At 42.0% G+C, this 20,907-nt stretch overlaps 1 protein-coding gene across 1 annotated transcript; it reads right to left on the bottom strand.

Annotated features, from left to right (window-relative positions):
- Positions 1–1,471: 1,471 nt before the first annotated feature.
- On the bottom strand, positions 1,472–12,482 carry LOC126484808 (uncharacterized). The gene is made up of 2 exons (XM_050108404.1): positions 12,297–12,482; positions 1,472–1,617 (listed from the first exon to the last, which is right to left on the bottom strand). Exons 1-2 carry the CDS (start codon positions 12,469–12,471, stop codon positions 1,472–1,474), a joined length of 321 nt encoding a protein of 106 aa, XP_049964361.1. The 5' UTR covers positions 12,472–12,482.
- Between the last annotated feature and the right edge of the window lie 8,425 nt (positions 12,483–20,907).

Consider the following 20,907-nt stretch of genomic DNA (forward strand, 5'->3'; position numbering starts at 1 on the left):
CAACCTGTTTTATGTTTCTGACTTTTAGATACATCATTTCAAAAAACATTTGACCTTTTTCTCAAAAATTTTTTGTACGCTTTATTTGTGTAGACTATTTAAGTTAACTGAAACACTTGGGATTAACATTGATTGCTGCTGAATTAGGTTCCTAACAATCAAATATCAGTAACATTTGTTGGTTACTCGATGTCTTGTATTATGAATTTAGTGTGAGTGATATTCTGGGCTAGGTGTGTAGACTTTTAAAGTAGGCCTACTCCGGCAAGATAGTTCGAGATGCAGTGTAAAGAAAATAGACCAAACTTGTTATATAGAACAGGTGATAGGATTCAATCTGAGTTAGTGAAAATATAAGACGGAAACAGGACCGTAACAATGACCCAGGACGACTCAGATGTCTAGCAGAAGATGCTACGCTACACGATGGCAATCCTATTATTCCTTGCTTATCTTTGTGACTCATTATTCCCCACTTATTGGCAGCTGAACGTTCGTGGTCACATAATAAACACATTTCTTTAATTCCTTGATGAGGTAGTCGAATTTGTGCTGATCCCTGTATATTCGTAGAATATATAAAATGAAATTCTCTATGAAGATTCCTTCTTTTGCAAAAACTTGCACACAACGCTCCCTCATCGCCTTTTTTCGTGCTAAAGCTAATTTGGTTGCCCTGCTCTCGAGAAAGGCTATAGCCCCATGCTACTGCTTGTAGCAAGGACGTCGCGCACCCACATGTCGTGCTACTGGTCGCTTGAGTCGCACACGTAGGACGTGGCCTGACACTTCTGTTTCCCATCTTAAGTGCAGCGATTGTACACAAAGCATCCACGAACGGTATCACATCATGTGGAGTCGTTGGTATTTTAAATACTGTGGCACTTCGCTTCTGCTACATTCGCAGTATGGTGTTTATATTTCCTGTAGATACCGTTCTGTGCTGTATATACTGTAGCTCTGTTACGTGGTGTTTCAAATATGCACTGCAGCAACTGATTATAACCGTTACTGAAAACTCTGACGGACATATTTACACTAGAATATTTAAGTAAACTTATCAATGTCCCTCGAGACTTAAGCTAAAGAAATTATTAAGACGATCTGATTGATGAAGGCACACACTCGGAAATGGCTTTCTAACCCGAAACTCTAAGTAAATGTTGAGGACTGAGTGATGATTTGTCGCTTTCAGTCATTCAAATCGAATGTAGCGAATAAAATAAAGGGACAGAGATGAGGGAAACTATGAAGACCAGCAAAAGAGATGTCAAAGATATGGCAGTATTGCAATGAGCAAGAGAAATATTATAGTTGTTTGCACAATATGACAAAATAGGCGCTAATATGTGAGTGATAAGTGACAGTTTTTTACGTTTACCTACCTGCAACAAGAAAGGTATTGACAAGAAACGTGAGGATTTAATTCAGTCCATTTTATTGCCGTTAAGAAAGACTACAGTGGGTGAGGTTAGGCGCTGGTCCCCTCGTCGCCGTCGCCTTCGGCTCCTCGCTGCCTCGCGCGCTGGATCGCGCCCACCGCTGCTTCTCGCAGAGCGCTCAGCGGCGAGTGGTGCGGCTGCTGCGAGTCCTGCGTGGCGTTACCCGAGCGGAGACCTGCGGGCAGGAAGCGTGCGCTCTGAGCGTCTTACCGAGGGTGGCGCTGGCCGCGCAGCTGCGCGCACGTCACGTGACACTCATCACTCGCCATCCAGCCGTTCCTCTGTTCCGCAGTGTTTGGGAAACGGAACGTTATATTAATTATCACTGTATGTCCACTTTTTCAGAGATGGTTGCGGGACTCGACTGTTCAGTACAGAATACCAAATCAAACACCTTTCAGCCGTCTATTTTCAAACTTATTGGGCTACCAGTTTCGGCGATATATTACGCCATCTTCAGGCCTTCTGACCGATGTGTAGGATGGGGGCCTGAAGATGGTGTAATATATCGCCGAAACTGGTAGCCCCATAAAATAACATTGGAAAGTAGGCGGCTGAAGGGTGCTAGATTTCACATTTTCATATTAATTAAGTGCCCTCTAAATTGGGTTGGGGGCAGGAGGAGGAGTACGGCAAAATGTCACCGAATGCCATTTAAGGAGGGGAGGGGAGGGGGGGCAATGAAAATGTTACTTCAGCTTTTTAAGCTAGAGAATATGTGTTACCATTCTATGTGTCAATATTGAAAGTGTCCACCAATTTTTATGGCCTTTCTGAACTGGATGCTGTTCACGTGTGCATTCCCGGGATTCACTGATCTGAAGCAATTGTCGCACAAGTGTCAGAGTCCATTCGGAGAATTCTCTGCCATGCTGGTCGAAATCGCTGTGTGTCCGTCAGTGATACGAGCTGGTTAAGCGACGTACCAACAAATGGAAACGCGTTCACCGATAGGTATTCTCTTTGTTATCATATAAATTAAGAGACTGAAAAGGTTCGTAATCACATGCTTCAAAAGAAAGGCACGAACAACGTTCTCTTTCATCTGCAAAGTAAGTAAAGGTTCTACGACTTTCAATTTCTGTAATGTACCAATAAAAAGGTAATTTTTTTAGGGATCCGTCAAAACAGTTAATACTGTTTACGTGGAGCCAATTTATACTTATGTCTCCGTAAGTCCGTCTGAATACTACTCAAGGTTCGCATGTTTAAACTAACGTTATTAATTACTGTTATAAAAACTGTCCAGTCCTCATTCTAAATAAAAAGGTTTCATTGAAGTTTTTTTAACAAAAGTAAAAGACAAGAAACCCATTTTTACGTATATTTACCCGGCTATGGAATAAGCCTCACGTGAAGGGGAGGATGGGGAGAGATCCAATCACATCTTGCCATACTCCACTTAGAGGGGAGGAGGACGGTCCATACGTTTAAGAAAAATCCTCGCGTAATTAATGGACGATCCCAAACGTCTAGTTCGCAGCTGTTGAGCTTTGGATTGCTTGGCTAATAATAACCAATGATAACCAATAATGTTCATGAAATATGGAATAATCACAGTGAAAGCCACAGCGACTCGATGTATATAAATTGTAGAGTGTAAAAGATCCTTTGGATGCAAAAATTTCTTTTGCTTGATGACCGTTTTCGATGTATACGACCATCATCAGATGTGTCATGCTGAAATAAATAATAAAAAAAACATCCAGTCGAGCTAGGCACCTTCCACATCTCTGGAAACGGGTTCTGCACAACGCTGGTGACAACTCTGAAGGACAGTAACAGCTGCAAACATGTAACTCTTTTCTATCGGTTGTGAATAAATAGTAGCCGCTATTTAAGTTCCAACCCTCGTATATTACATACTTAATTATCTTAATTTAAGGTTTCTTTACTCCCAGTTCCACAGCATCTGCTATTTTAAACATTTTAAGTCCTGGGCTACAACATTTTGACAAAAGATAAGATTTGTGTATGCATCACAACTGGCAGGATTCACGACTGGCTTCAGTTACTTTCCGATGTCTTTAAGATTACGTTACAGCCACAATGAATTACATCCCCTCTGGTAGAAGAAGGTTCTTTCGTCCTGTTTGTTACACCAAGTTTTCTATGCTCTAGAGACCAACATCCTTTACAGTCTTAAAAATATCCTGCAAATTGTTGTCTATTTACACTTGGTATGGATCAGTGATACTTTGTGGTTTAATGCGATACTTGTTATCTGATATTGGAAACACTATGCACATGAGATATTAAAATAAGAACATAAAATATAATTATACACAACTGAGCTCAAGCCTCTCACAAACAAAATATTTCTGTGGCTTTACGAAGAATTTGAGATTGGTTCGCTTACAGCTTTGGCAGTATCACAGTGAAACGCAGTTGTTTCGAAGATTCTATCATAACATCGTTGCGTTATGCAACACGTTCAAATAATCAAATTACGATGGAAATAATATAGCTGACCATCTAAATAAGCAAATGTAATTTAATACACCTAAACAGACGATAATAACTGTGCATACATCTATATGGGTGATGCTGCCGGAATTAGATTAGGAGTTTTGCTATTTGGGGAGCAAAATAACTGGTGACGGTCGAAGCAGAGAGGATATAAAATGTGGACTGGCAATGGCAAGGAAAGCGTTTCTGAAGAAGAAAAATTTGTTAACATCGAGTATAGATTTAAGTGTTAGGAAGTCGTTTCTGAAAGTATTTGTATGGAGTGTAGCCAAGTATGGAAGTGAAACATGGACGATAAATAGTTTGGGCAAGAAGAGAACAGAAGCTTTCGGAATGTGGTGCTACAGAAGAATGCTGAAGATTAGATGGGTAGATCACATAACTAATGAGGAGGTATTGAATAGAATTGGAGAGAAGAGAAATTTGTCTCACAACTTGACTAGAAGAAGGTATCGGTTGGTAGGGCATATTCTGAGGCATCAAGGGATCACCAATTTAGTATTGGAGGGCAGCGTGGAGGGTAAAAATCGTAGAGGGAGACCAAGGGATGAGTACACTAAACAGATTCAGAAGGATGTTGGTTGCAGTAGGTACTGGGAGTCGAAGAAGCTTGCACAAGATAGAGTAGCATAGAGAGCTGCATCAAACCAGTCTCTGAACTGAAGACCACAACAACAGCAGCATCTATATTCACATCTATACACTAGCAGACCACCTTTTAGACCATAGCCACATTGTACCACTTATTGAGGCAGCTTGTCGTTCCTTTCACGTATGGAGTGCAGGAAGAATGACTGCCTACACGTATCTACGAACGCAGTAGCTAGTCTAACGTTGTCTTTAAGATCCATACAGGAATAGTACATATGGGATATAACAAACTCCTAGATTCATCCCTCTGAACTGCTTCTTGAAATTTAGGAAGTAGATTTTCACGTGAGGGTTTGCATCTATTTTCTAGTGTGTACCCGATCAGGTTTTTGATCATCTCCGTCACGCTCTCCCGTGAGTCAAACAAACCTGTGATCATTAGTGCAGCCTGTTTTTGTATCCGTATTCTCTGCTAGTCCTGTTGGTTAATGTCCTATATACATGAGCAACATTGTAGGATGAAGTGGTTACAGTCCAAATATAACCACTCATTTACCAGAACGAGGCTAAATAGGCTGTCTGTGTGTTGTTGACTCTACAGTGTTCAGATAATGGGGGGGGGGGGATATCGAACAATTACTGTGCAAATTTTTGCTAATTTGTCTAGGTAGTTCGAGAGAGGAAAGTGTCTGCGATGGTAAACTTTACAGTAAAGACAATTTACATCACAAAAAAATGCTTCTATAATTACAAGAAAGGACATCCAAGACCTTGCAAAGGCATATTGCTTCATCTGTTTTCGACCGTTCAATTAATATGAGGGTAAAATTGGCAAAATGCAGACACACATGGAGGATTACCGGCAGTCGTTCGTCATATATTGTTATGCCACCCCCGAGAAAGTGTTGGAAACACACTACTGGCCATTAAAATTGCTACCCCACGAATATGACGTGCAACAGACGCGAAATTTAACCGACAGGAAGAAGATGCTGTGATATGCAAATGATTAGCGTTTCACAGCATTCACACAAGGTTGGCGCCGGTGGTGACACCTACAACGTGCTGACGTGAGGAAAGTTTACAACCGATTTCTCATACACAAACAGCAGTGCATGGTGAAACGTTGTTGTGATGCCTCGTGTAAGGAGGAGAAATGCGTACCATCACGTTTCCGACTTTGATAAAGGTCGGATTGTAGCCAATCGCGACTGCGTTTATCGTATCGCGATATTGCTGCTCGCGTTGGTCGAGATCCAATGACTGTTAGCAGAATATGGAATCGTTGGGTTCAGGAGGGTAATACGAAACGCCGTGCTGGATGCCAACGGCCTCGTATCACTAGCAGTCGAGATGACAGGCATCTTATCCGCATGGCTGTAACGGATCGTGCAGCCACGTCTCTATCCCTGAGTCAACAGATGGGGACGTTTGCAAGACAACAACCATCTGCACGAACAGTTCGACGACGTTTGCAGCAGCGTGGACTGTCAGCTCGGAGACCATGGCTGCAGTTACCCTCGACGCTGCATCACACACAGGAGCGCCTGTGATGGTAAATTCAACGACGAACCTGGGTGCACGAATGACAAAACGTCATTATTTCGGATGAATCCAGGTTCTGTTTACAGCATCATGATGGTCGCACTCGTGTTTGGCGACATCGCGGTGAACGCACACTGGAAGCGTGTATTCGTCATCGTCATACTGGCGTATAACCAGGTATGATGGTATGTGGTGCCATTGGTTACACGTCTCGGTCACCTTCGCACTGACGGCACTTTGAACAGTGGACGTTACATTTCAGATGTGTTACGACCCGTGGCTCTACCCTTCTTTCGATCCCTGCGAAGCTTACATTTCAGCAGGTTAATGCACGACCGCATCTTGCAGGTCCTGTACGGGTCTTTCTGGATACAGAAAATGTTCGACTGCTGCCCTGGCGAGCACATTCTTCAGATCTCTCACTAACTGAAAACGTCTGGTCAATGGTGGCCGAGCAACGGGCTCGTCACAATACGCCGGTCACTACTCTTGATGAACTGTGGTATCTACATCTATATCTACATCTACATACATACTCCGCAATACACCATACGGTTCGTGGCGGAGGGTACCTCGTACCACAACTAGCGTCTTCTCTCCCTGTTCCACTCCCAAACAGAACGAGGGAAAAATTACTGTCTATATGCCTCTGTACGAGCCCTAATCTCTCTTATCTTACCTTTGTGGTCTTTCCGCGAAATGTAAGTTGGCGGCAGTGAAAGTGTACTGCAGTCAACCTCAAATGCTAGATCTCTAAATTTCCTCAGTAGCGATTCACGAAAAGAACGCCTCCTTTCCTCTAGAGACTCCCACCCGAGTTCCTGAAGCATTTCCGTAATACTCGCGTGATGATCAAACCTACCAGTAACAAATCTAGCAGCCCGCCTGTGAATTGCTTCTATGTCCTCCCTCAATCCGACCTGATAGTTATCCCAAAAGCTCCAGCAGTACTCAAGAATAGGTCGTATCAGTGTTTTATTAGCGGTCTCCTTTACAGATGAACCACATCTTCCCAAAATTCTGCCAATGAACCGAAGATGACTATCCGACTTTCCCACAACTGCCATTACATGCTTGTTCCACTTCATATCGCTCTGCAGTGTTACGCCCAAATATTTAATTGACGTGACTGTGTCAAGCGCTGCACTACTAATGGAGTATTCAAACATTACAGGATTCTTTTTCCTATTCATCTGCATTAATTTACATTTATCTATATTTAGAGTTAGCTGCCATTCTTTACACCAATCACAAATCCTGTCCAAATCATCTTGTATCCTTCTACAATCACTCAACGACGACACCTTCCCGTACACCACAGCATCATCAGCAAACAGCCGCACATTGCTATCCACCCTATCCAAAAGATCATTTATGTAGATAGTAAACAACAGCGGAACTACCAGACTTCCCTGGGGCACTCCAGATGATACCCTCACCTCCGATGAACACTCACCATCGAGGACAACGTACTGGGTTCTATTACTTAAGACGTCTTCGAGCCACTCGCATATCTGGGTACCGTACCTTAGTTAGGAGTCCGCCGTGGGGCACCGAGTCAAACGCTTTCCGGAAATCAAGGAATACGGCATCCTTCTGATACCCTTCATCCATGGTTCGCAAGATATCATGTGAAAAAAGGGCGAGTTGCGTTTCGCAGGAGCGATGCTTTCTAAAGTCGTGCTGATGCATGGACAGCAACTTCTCTGTCTCAAAAAAATTTATTATATTCGAACTGAGAATATATTCGAGAATCCTGCAACAAACCGATGTTAAGGATATTGGTCTGTAATTTTGAGGATCCGTCCTTCTACCCTTCTTATATACAGGCGTCAGTTGCTCTGTTTACCAGTCGCTCGGGACTTTACGTTGGCAAGAGATTCGCGATAAATGCAAGCTAAGTAAGGAGCCAATAGAGTAGAGTACTCTGTAAAACCGAATTGGAATCCCATCAGGACCTGGCGATTTATTTATTTTCAACCCATTCCACTGCTTCACAACCCCAGGGATGTCTATCACTATGTCCTCCATACGGGAATCTGTACTAGACTCAAACGGCGGTATGTTTGTACGATCGTTTGTACGTTGGCTGTCGATTTAGCTGCTCAAGACAGTTTTCGGATAATGTGTTCAAAAGTAATTCACAAGACGGCTTGTCTGTGCCACCTGTAATGAATCCTTAGACATCCCAGTCTACACTAGGTAGGTTGAAGTAGCCTCCGACTAATATAGCATGATCCGGGTACTTCTGCGATACAGAATGTAGACTCCCTCTGAATGATTCTAGAACTGTCACGGTGGAACCTGGTGGCCGGTAATAACACCCCAGAATCAACTTTATTTCCCCGAGCCCTGTTAAGCGTGTCCAGACAACTTCACAATCACACTCTACTTCGACCTCAGTAGACACATTATTTTTGTCAACTGCAATGAAGACACCACCTCCTACGGTGTCTAATCTGTCGTTCCGATACACGTTCCAACCCTCACTAAACATTTCAGAACTTCCTATCTCAGGGTATCGTGTTGAAGCTGCATGGGCAGCTGTACCTGTACACGCCATCCAAGCTCTGTTTGACTCAATGCCCAGGCATATCAAGGCCGTTATTACAGCCACAGGTGGTTGTTCTGGGTACTGATTTCTCATGATCTATGCACCCAATTTACGTGAAAATTAATCATATGTCACTTATAGTATAATATATTTGTCCAATGAATACCCGTTTATCGTCTGCATTTCGTCTTGGTGTAGAAATTTTAATGGCCAGTAGTGTATGTTAAGTGATACCGATTCGCTGTGTAGTTTCCTCTAGCCACCGCACCAGTGGATTGCAGAATAATGACGAGGGCCACTTGTTAGCCCCATCACTGTCCAATTACAGAATAGTCAGACCTTGCAGGGTATCCCAGAAGGCCTGATATATGACATGAACGATAATTCAAAGCAAAAAGGTGGAGTAAACACGACTTGTAAAATGCATACCTTAAGAGTTACGAGCACTTGTTCATCTTTGCCACTGTGAAACACGTCGCATCTCCCGAACCAATGCTCTTAGGTCTTATGGTATGCATTTTAGAGGCCACGGTTACCGGACTTTTCTTCTTTTTTTTGCTTCATACACACCTTCTCGCAAAAGATGGAAAGCAAAGAGCTGGCAATAGAATTGTTCTACAGTAACGAAGATGAAGTGCTCATACCTCTTAAGGTATGCAAGTTAGAAACCATTGTTATTAGATTTTATCCTCAGAATGACCGTTTCTGTCATATTCCTGAACACTGACCATTCCTCCCAACACACCCTGTGCTGTTGTTGTTGTTGTTGTGGTCTTCAGTCCAGAGACTGGTTTGATGCAGCTCTCTATGCTACTCTATCCTGTGCAAGCTTCTTCATCTTTCAGTACCTACTGCAACCAACATCCTTCTGAATCTGTTTAGTGTACTCATCCCTTGGTCTCCCTCTACGATTTTTACCCTCCACGCTGCCCTCCAATACTAAATTGGTGATCCCTTGATGCCTCAGAATATGCCCTACCAACCGATCCCTTCTTCTAGTCAAGTTGTGAGACAAATTTCTCTTCTCTCCAATTCTATTCAATACCTCCTCATTAGTTATGTGATCTACCCATCTAATCTTCAGCATTCTTCTGTAGCACCACATTCCGAAAGCTTCTATTCTCTTCTTGTCCAAACTATTTATCGTCCATGTTTCACTTCCATACATGGCTACACTCCATACAAATACTTTCAGAATCGACTTCCTGACACTTAAATCTATACTCGAAGTTAACAAATTTCTCTTCTTCAGAAACGCTTTCCTTGCCATTGCCAGTCCATATTTTATATCCTCTCTGCTTCGACCGTCACCAGTTATTTTGCTCCCCAAATAGCAAAACTCCTTTACTACTTTAAGTGTCTCATTTCCTAATCAAATTCCTTCAGCATCACCCGACTTAATACGACTACATTCCATTATTCTTGTTTTGCTTTTGTTGATGTTCATCTTATATCCTCCTTTCAAGACACTGCCCATTCCGTTCAACTGCTCTTCCAATTCCTTTGCTGTCTCTGACAGAATTACAATGTCATCGGCGAACCTCAGAGTTTTTATTTCTTCTCCATGGATTTTAATACCTACTCCAAATTTTTCTTTTGTTTCCATTACTACTTGCTCAATATACAGATTGAATAACATCGGGGAGAGGATACAACCCTGTCTCATTCCCTTCCCAACCACTGCTTGCCTTTTATGCCCCTCGACTCTTATAACTGCCATATGGTTTCTGTACAAATTGTAAATAGCCTTTCGCTCACTGTATTTTACCCCTGCCACCTTTAGAATTTGAAAGAGAGTATTCCAGTCAACATTGTCAAAAGCTTTCTCTAAGTCTACAAATGCTAGAAACGTAGGTTTGCCTTTCCTTAATCTTTCTTCTAAGATAAGTCGTAGGTTCAGTATTGCCTCACGTGTTCCAACATTTCTACGGAATCCAAACTGATCTTCCCCGAGGTCGGCTTCTACCAGTTTTTCCATTCGTCTGTAAATAATTCGCGTTAGTATTTTGCAGCTGCAACTTATTAAATTGATACTTCGGTAATTTTCACCTCTGTCAACACCTGCTTTCTTTAGGATTGGAATTATTATATTCTTCTTGAAGTCTGAGGGTATTTCGCCTGTCTCGTACATCTTGCTCACCAGATGGTAAAGTTTTGTCAGAACTGGCTCTCCCGAGGCCGTCAGTAGTTCTAATGGAATGTTGTCTACTCCCGGGGCCTTGTTTCGACTCAGGTCTTTCAGTGCTCTGTCAAATTCTTCACGCAGTATCGTATTTCCCATTTCATCTTCATCTACATCCTCTTCCATTTCCATAATATTGTCCTCAAGTACATCGCCCTTGTATAGACCCTCTATGTACTCCTTCCACCTTTCTGCTTTCCCCTCTTTGCTTAGAACTGGGTTTCCATCTGAGCTCTTGATATTCATACAAGTGGCTCTCTTTCCTCCAAAGGTCTCTTTAATTTTCCTGTAGGCTGTATCGATCTTACCCCTAGTGAGATAAGCCTCTACATCCTTACATTTGTCCTCTAGCCATGACTGCTTAGCCATTTTGCACTTCCTGTCGATCTCATTTTTGAGACTTTTGTATTCCTTTTTGCCTGCTTTATTTACTGCATTTTTATATTTTCTCCTTTCATCAATTAAATTCAATATTTCTTCTGTTACCCAAGGATTTCTACTAGCCCTCGTCTTTTTACCTACTTGATCCTCTGCTGCCTTCACTACTTCATCCCTCAGAGCTACGCATTCTTCTTCTACTGTATTTCTTTCCCCATTCCTGTCAATTGTTCCCTTAAGCTCTCCCTGAAACTCTGTACAACCTCTGGTTCTTTCAGTTTATCCAGGTCCCATCTCCTTAAATTCCCACCTTTTTGCAATTTCTTCAGTTTTAATCTACAGTTCATAACCAATAGATTGTCGACAGAGTCTACATCTACCCCTGGAAATGTCTTACAATTTAAAACCTGGTTCCTAAATCTCTGTCTTACCATTATATAATCTATCTGATACCCTTTAGTATCTCCAGGATTCTTCATTGCATACAACCTTCTTTTATGATTCTTGAACCAAGTGTTAGCTATGTTTAAGTTATTCTGTGCAAAATTTTAACAGACGGCTTCCTCTTTCATTTCTTAGCCCCAATCCATATTCACCTACTATGTTTCCTTCTCTTCCTTTTCCTACGGTCGAATTCCAGTCACCCATGACTATTAAATTTTCGTCTCCCTTCACTACCTGAATAATTTCTTTTATTTCATCATACATTTCTTCATTTTCTTCGTCATCTGCAGAGCTAGTTGACATATAAACTTGTACTACTGTAGTAGGCGTGGGCTTCGTGTCTATCTTGGCCACTATAATACGTTCACTATGCTGTTTGTTTACACATCCTGTGTAAACACCAAATTCAACCTAAAGGAGTCTGTAAATTATTTCCCTTTATGCAGGAACTTAATGGCTGATGAATGACAAATGGACTGGACTGTCTAAGATAAACACGCATTTCTGTTATTACATGAATTTCCGACAGTAAATACCCACCTCAAAGCATGAAAACGCTCTGCTGAAGACACTTGGGTCTGCAGATTGGTTTTATTTAGCACTACAAAAGAAATTAAAGAAAAAGTTTCAGCCTGTAAGCAAATTCAACAAAGCACGACGCAGCATCGGCGAATGCCAGTGCTTTAGTCACCTGTGAAGAGCTCTCGGACCGCACTGCTGAAGTGGAAGCCGTTGTTCCCAGCGTCGCCTTCCGCTTCCGCCGGGCTGCTGGATCCAGTGTCAGCAGTGTCTGTGTCAGCCGGGCGGCTCTCCACCAGGATGGCGAAGGCAGCCACGGCGAACAGGAGCAGGCAGCAGCGGGCCATGTCACGGCTGCAGAGGCGGAAGCGCGGAACATGCTGCCGCAGGCCGGCTCGTCGTCTTTATAGCCAGGCAGTGGCCTTCAGGCAAGACGCAACACTTTTTATACGGCACTTTATGGAAACGAAATTGAAGTACAATTTCCCTCTTTAATCTTCTCATACAGCTGGCAAAAAATTCTTCAGAGCTCTTACAGACATAGAAATTAACACAATATACTTCGTCCTTCATGGTTTTAACCGCAGTTGTGCTGAAACCAGCTACGGATGTAGATACGTCTCTTTCTCTGAAATAAGCGATGGTATTGATACATCAGATTCATTTATTTAACGAGCACAAAAATTATTTAGAGTTTGTCACGATTTATTAATGAATCACGTAATGTGCTTATTTAGGTACTGCAGATATAATTGTATTGTTCTGTCTCTCAACTACTTCATTTGAATTAGAAATAAAAATTTCAGGTCCTAATAATAGAGTGATATAAAGAAAAAATGAAAACGCAACACCCAACACAAGGGACCATCGAATGGTTCCATTCAAAAGTAACTATCGTTCGCGGTAAGACGTTTATCCTACTTGAAGACGAGACGATTTCCTGTTCCATAGAACGCGGTCGGCCGCTGACGGCTCCACATCCGCACCCACTCTTGCACTTCCTCGTCCGACGGAAATCTACGTCCACGCATGTCTCATTTTCAGGGCTCTAAAGATGTGAAAATCACACGGTGAAACATCCCAGGTATACGAAGGGTGTTGCAGTGTTTCCCCATCAAATCGCTGAAGTGTGGTGTTCGTCTGATCGGCAGTGTAAGGACGGGCGTTATCGCGCAACAGGACGGTTCCCTCCGACAGCATTCCTGGGTGTTCTGGCTTTATAGTGTGTCTCAGTTCCTGCAAAGTGTCTTCACAGCTCTGAGCAAGGTTCCACGCTCGAGGAACTCGACGAGCATAACGTCCCTGCATCATCATAATTATCTTACTGAAACTTGAGAAAACGACTTTGGATTTCTTTGGTGGTGGAGATGTGGGATGTTTCCGCCGTTGGGCTCGGCCTTTTGGAACGCTATCGGGCGGAATCTTCCTGTAGCACGATAATGTCCGCTCCACTCTGCCAATCGGACGAAGGCACACTTCAGCGATTTGGCTGAGTAGCACTGCAACATCCTTAGTACAGGTCGGATGTTTCACCGTGTGATTTTCACGTCTTTGGCGACCTGCAGAAGACATGCGTGGTTGTTGCTTTCAGTCAGACGAGGAAGTGCAAGAGTGGGTTCAAATGGTTCAAATGGCACTGAGCACTATGGGACTTAACATCTGCGGTCATCAGTCTCCTAGAACTTAGAACTACGTAAACCTAACCTAACCTAAGGACATCACACACACCCATGCCCGAGGCAGGATTCGAACCTGCGACCGTAGCGGTCGCGCGGTTCCTGACTGAAGCGCCTAGAACCGCTCAGCCACACCGGCCTGTTGCAAGAGTGGGTGCGCTTGTGGATCCGTCAGCGGCCGACCACGTTCTACGAGACAGGAATTCATCGTCTCGTCCTCTAGCACGACAAATGCTTTAACGTGTGTGATGATCACTTTTGAATGAAACCATTGCATGGCCCATTTATGGTGGGTCTTCGGTTTTCATTTCACTGCCCTTCATGTGTATACCTTGTTTAGTATCAGACAGTGACTCAATTTCCCCACCCCCTCCGAGTATCGATATGGAGGAAAGGTCAGAGATACATGGGCTCCATACCGCAGCTTGTTCCCGTGTAGGTCACCTCCACAGCCGCAATTGCGGGCAGGTCACGTGTGCCCGTTCACTGGCGCGAGGGTGCCTCTAAATACCGCAGAGCCGCACTTGTCCTGCAATAACAAGTGTTATCTGAAGCCTGTGATACACGCCATTGTTGCCTGTGTTTGCATGTTCCGATTAGGATGTCTCCCGAGACTGATTGCACAAGCTTATGACAAATTTCATATCAATAGTCCTCCCAGGACTTTGCTTCTGGCTAGTCGTTCACTTTGTGAACTCTGCCGTCATCGATCACAAGAACCACCTGTTTGCTCCAGCGATGTCTGTGTCACCACCGATATGAATGATCATAAACTGCATTCTACCGACGCAGAGAAAAATGGCGATGAGGAGTTTCTCACTGTGCAGCTATTCAGTGTGAGGGTCATGGACCTGAGTTCCTAACGGCTTCACAGCAGCAGTTGCAGCAGCAATAATAGCGGCAGGAACAACAGTCGAATTTTAACAATTACAGCGGAACTGCAGCTCCAAAATAGTCACTACCACCTCAATTCCTTGCTTACTCCGCCGAAGCAAGAGCTGTTGAGAGGTTTGATAACGTCATTTTCTTCTTCACTACAAGACAAGACAGACAACTGACCCTGAATAACAGAGTACGCTTTCCCTGCCTTATAGTAATAAACGCACAAAGAGGTGCAAAAATTTTGTTCTTCACTACTGACCCTGAATAACAGAGTACGCTTTTTCTGCCTCATAGTAATAAACTGCACAAAGAGGTGGAAAAACTATACCCACTTTCAGACCCCAGCAGCTTGAGCTTTTCTGATATTTGTGGTCTACTGACTGACCATTACGTTCAGAAAACCCACAGAGGGGCAACTAGGTTTCAGTTTAATCAACTTGTTAAGCAAGGTAAGCTAACATAGGCACCAAGGGAGCCTGACTTATAAGTGAGTTATTCCTGTGAAAGTGTGGCATATTGTACACAGAATCATTAATCTGTGATGTTAAAGATCTAGCTTCTGATAGAAACATTGTGTGAAGGTTTTTGAATCGATGTGCTAATAATTGTCAATGCACACAAAATAACATCAGTGCAAGCTGTGTTTCACAGTACCTCTGTTACCGACATTTTCGGTAGTAGTCTGCACAGTGTTCAGTGATGAACTAATTACAACCTATCAACACCATCATCCATTTACAGAGCACCTCATCGTCCAGTAGTTCGATGAATCGGTATTCAGTAGTGAGAGCAGTAGCTATTGATGTATAACCCTCACGGCTGACAAACGAGCAGAAAACACAAGCAATTATCCCAAAGTGAGCAGAAGTTCATACAAAAATTTATTCTTCATCGCTGTCAAAGAGCCCCATAAAAGTTAATGCAATTAGTTTGGGTCTCGTCTATGGCCGAAGGAATCAACGACGTTACCGCCTATTCCCGGACGTCGCCTGTTTCGCATGCAACAAATCCGCTCATCTACGAGCAACAGGCATCATCAGGTTGTACACTATCACGTCAGTCGCAACAGCAGCAGCAGACAGTATGCAGATGCTCGTGTCGCAGGAGGAAATTAAATTCTAGCCGACAGATACAGATGTGTCATTAACATGGACACACACTAGTGCATCAGTCCCTCACTGCTCCGGTATCCTCTATGCACAGTGGTGACTTACAATGGACAATTGATCCCGGATGTGGGGTCATATTGTAGTCCAAGCTAACTGTAAATATGTAGCTAAGCAACTAACCCTGATATTAATAAACCCTTGGACGGCTACTAACATTTTTGCTTAGACGCCATTGGGCTTGTTCCCAAAATCAAGACCATCTTCTTCTTTCAACAGCAATTCCATTAAATGAACTTTGTGAGTTATGTGCACAATGTAACAAATTATTTGAAACTATTAAGTAGATCGCACAGCCAGTGTAGTGGGGTATTTTTATCTCTAATATTCACTTAAACTTTCGTCTGCAGTGTTCAAGTACAGTCCATATGTGCTGGATAGGTCCGTCGCTTCAGCGAAGGTAGTTTGTTCCTCTGGAAGGTGCTAACAAGCAATTCATTTTTCATCGCTGTGAGTAGCCAATAGGGAGAATGGCAGAAAATCATGTGTTGGATGCTGGCCGATGTTTGGATCAGAATTTGACATGCTCTTTGACAGTGGCTTTCAACTAACATAAAAATCTGTCTTATTCCCCTTACATGTCGATCTTTTTCTGATAGTAAGGCTAACGTCTTTTCGTGATTGCTTTTAATGACCGATGGCCCCGCAGGTCGACCTGGGCCCATCCCTACATACACTGTCGGAGAAAAACACCCTTTTAGAGGTTTCCAGTTCACTCAAGATTTATTGTTCCAACAGTGCTTTCGGAATGCATGAAATGATTGCATTTGCATGTTAGTAGCACGAGCAGTTCTGAAGGACCAGGTCGACCCATGCTGAAACACTGCATGGGGGCTTAATTAAATATGATTGAAAATATTTTATAGATTTTTCGTAGCTGTGTGTCCGATTACTCTGTGTCTCGTAATCGGTTGGCCCTGACTATTATTATTACGCAATCTGACTGCTTAGAACAACAACAAAGAATGAAATGAAAATTTTCATTAACACAATTAATTAATTAAGTCCCCAGCAACTATAAAATCTACGAAGCCAACAAGCACAAGTGTAGCTGTTCTGTATGTGGTAGTATGACTCAACGCACATCTGGCACGGTTCTTCTTCAACAAGACAAGAATTTTAAATACCAATTATACTGACGTGATAAAAGAAAATTAGAAAAACTATAATTACGCAAGAAAACCAGAATTACACTCTAATACAAGAGCACAAGCCAGATGCTTTGTTGACTGAACCTGTAATGATGCATTATTTGAGACACACAAATAATAAAAGAACATAGTGGTTTTTACCTTCATATATATTGACGAAATGCACTCTGATCATTACAATATCTTCATTAGAATAACATCTGCTATCTCTCCCATCAAATAACTGGATAAAACATGGAACAAACACTCCTTACTACAACCTCTCGACAAGCCTTGCCCACTCGCACATCTCAACACTGACTGCCACGAGACCTCGACAGGCACTGACTACTACGAGCTCTCGACAAGCACTGACCTCTACGAGTTCTTAACAGGCACTGAGTACTACGAGCTCTCAACAGGCACTGACTTCTACGAGTTCTTAACAGGCACTGACTATCACGAGCTCTCTCCAAGCACTGTGTAGGCGGCTTAATAATACTCTTTGGCGCAATCTCTGGCGCAGTGGCTCAGTGTAGCCACCTTTCATATGCCCCTCCTCCACAGGCCAGAATTTGATGGTATTTTTGCCAGCATTGGTGGTGAAAATACCACCAAATTCGTTCACAAAAATACAGACAAAAATAAAAGATAATATTAATACCTAAATATGACATAATTAGTTAAAATTTTGGCTTTGCACTGACCTTTCAATAACCTAGTATATAAAATACAGTAGGCAATACAAATTCTTTTCATACTTGTGGCTTTACATAATAGTTTACACAATACATAAAAAATCAGTTTATACAAATGTTCACATAAAATACTTTTAATTATTCAAAAAAAAAAAAAACAAATAGTTGATAATTCCAGCCCAGCAATGGTCAACAGGTGCAAACACCAACAAGTGACATCATTTTAGTAGAAGCAGTCCATCAGTTGCACCCAGCAATATTGAGCAGGTGCAGACACCAACAAGTGACATGTCAGTAGAAGCAGTCCATCAGTTGCACCCAGTAAAGTTTAGAAGGTACACCCAGCAACAAGTCACATTAGTTCAGTAGAAGCAATCCATCAGACGCACCCAGCAATGTTGAGTAGGTGCAGACAGCAAAAAGTGACTTCATTTCAGTAGAAACAGTTCATCAGTTGCACCCAGCAATGTTGAGCAGGTGCAGACAGCAACAAGTAACTTCATTTCAGTAGAAATAGTTCATCAGTAGCGCCCAGCAATGTTGAGCAGGTGCAGACACCAACAAGTGACATCATTTCAGTAGAAACAGTCCATCAGTTGCACCCAGCAATGTTAAGAGCAGGTGCAGACACCGACAAGTGACATCATTTCAGTAGAAGCAGTCCATCAGTTGCACCCAGCAATGTTGAGCAGGTGCAGACACCGACAAGTGACATCATTTCAGCAGAAACAGTCCATCAGTTGCACCCAGCAATGTTGAGTAGGTGCAGACAGCAAGACGTGACTTCATTTCCATACAAGTAGTCCATCAGTTGCACCTAGCAATGTTGAGAGCAGGTGCAGACACCAACAAGTGACATCATTTCAGTAGAAGTAGTTCCATTAGTGGCACCCAGCAGTACTGAGCAGGTGCAGACACCAACAAGTGACATGATTTCAGTAGAAGTAGTTCCATTAGTGGCACCCAGCAATACTGAGCAGGTGCAGACACCAACAAGTGACATCATTTCAGCAGAAGCAGTTCCATCTGTGGCACCCAGTAAAGTTGCAGAGGTACACACAGCAACAAGTCACATTAGTTCAGTAGAATCAGTTCATCAGTGGCACCCAGCAATGTTGAGTAGGTGCAGACAGCAAGAAGTGACTTCATTTCCATACAAGTAGTCCATCAGTTGCACCTAGCAATGATGAGCAGGTCCAGAGAGCAGTCCATGATATTCACTATCACTAATCACACTGTTCATCAGCAGAAACTAAACATGTCCTAGTGACACCAATCATGTAGATAAAGTACAAGTAACAGTCCATAATATTCACTATCACTGATCACTCAGGTCATCAGCAGAAATTAATCATTCCTAAGTGTCACACATTACGTTGAAAAGTGCAGGTAACAGTTCATAATATTTACCATCACTAATCAGACAGTTCAGGCATGAACAATAGTTTGAATGCACGTACAAATGCTTTTACACTAAACATACAAATCATAACAAACACACAAATGATGTCAGATAATTTTCATATTAACTATTACAAATACTCAAATATCAGTAAACCTATAATATCTATGGGTGTCAGTGCAAGCCACAACAAACAAATAAAATAATATTTAGGAGATAGGTGGGTAGGATTAGGAAAGGAAAACACACAAGACACACTCACTCATCTCTCATCCACATTAAGTACTACTGTGTAACTGAATGGTGTTAACTGTGTAAATGTAATTCTGTCAAAATCTGATGTTCATCATGTGTATCAAGTAGTAGTGGCAGCAATGTATAACAGTCAATAATAGTTAAGTCAACGTCATAGTCATCATGTCAAGACCAATGTTTGCCAAGCCAGATCAAATGTACTGTTGTTGAGCAACTGTCAGTGAGCCAAGATATGCAAATATATCCTCTCTTCAAAAAAAAGTATATACTGCTTAGTGATTTAACAAAGTGTGTGTATAGACTATCTTCCTTCTACTTTAGTGTTCCAGTCTGCTATTTTCATCCTCCTTGTTCCATAAGACCAACAAAAAAATATGCATCTCACTTACTTTACCTCTTATCCACCAAAACTCCAATAATCATCAACTTCACACAATCTCAATAATACCTCAATAATACCTCTTCAATACGTCGATACATATAAACCTTATTGCCAATATATGCTCCTCACTTACTTTACCTCTTATCCACCAAAACTCCAATAATCATCAACTTCACACAATCTCAATAATACCTCAATAATACCTCTTCAATGCGTCGATACATATAAACCTTATTACCAATATCATTTCACTTTCATAACAACTCTTTCCTCTAGTCAGTCTCCTCGAACAAGTACAGATAAAATCCTAATGCAAACCTCATCATCCCATACAATCCGAAGACACATTGTCAACACACAACCTCTGTGTAATCCATCTGAGCCAAATCTTCTACTCATTATGAATTATAAACAAAAGAAATGCATACATGACCTCTAACAGACTTAGTTCGAATAACTCTCAGTAATTAAGTACGATTACGGAATGTGAATGATCACAATATTTCACAGTGTGTACACCACTTCAAGAATTATGGCAGAAGCAAACATGTGGAGTATTTCTTGTATCAAGGGTCACTTCCTATTTCAATTGCTCACGAAATATGCAGTGTAATAACTGTTAATGGTCTAAACCTAGTAATGGTATGTCATGTCGTTAGCTTCCTTCCTATTAGCATAAAGTTATACAGCTTCCATAAAACCTCCAGCTCATGTGACTTCAACGAAGTTCTTTGTACCAATGTCGTTCGTCGAATTATAGCAGTTCATTTTCTTATCTTAAAAATGTAAGGCACTGACCGTAAGCAAAACAAGCAATAGCGAGTAAATATACCAGTAGAGAACACAATGTCAACAAGTGGATGCAGCACAATCCTTACAACGAGGCTCTGCCAAGCGAACAATCTATAATTAATCCATTAGCGTGACCTAAACTCTATGTTCATACACAGTATATCAGCATTTCTATATACCAAATTAAAGAGTAGTTATGACAACAACAGATATGTATAAATATGCAATCCATACGCAAAGCAGTAAACATGTCATTAGCATCATATCAGCATAAGCAAATAAATGTTCATATGTCATCCTAAGAAGTAAACATGAAGGCGCAAGCAGATAAATCACAAAGTATAACTTACATACCTAACCACATCAGCACAATTAATCAGGTGACAATTATAATTTAAAT

Source organism: Schistocerca serialis, chromosome 6 (assembly GCF_023864345.2).
Source record: "Schistocerca serialis cubense isolate TAMUIC-IGC-003099 chromosome 6, iqSchSeri2.2, whole genome shotgun sequence".
Classification (NCBI taxonomy): domain Eukaryota; kingdom Metazoa; phylum Arthropoda; class Insecta; order Orthoptera; family Acrididae; genus Schistocerca; species Schistocerca serialis.

Excerpts from the sequence above, each read along its gene's own strand:
- LOC126484808 (XM_050108404.1), bottom strand. The coding sequence starts at position 12,471 with ATGGCCCGCTGCTGCCTGCTCCTGTTCGCCGTGGCTGCCTTCGCCATC. Across the intron at positions 1,618-12,296 it reads GGTCCGAGAGCTCTTCACAG|GTCTCCGCTCGGGTAACGCC; the intron begins GTGACTAAAGCA and ends TCCTGCCCGCAG.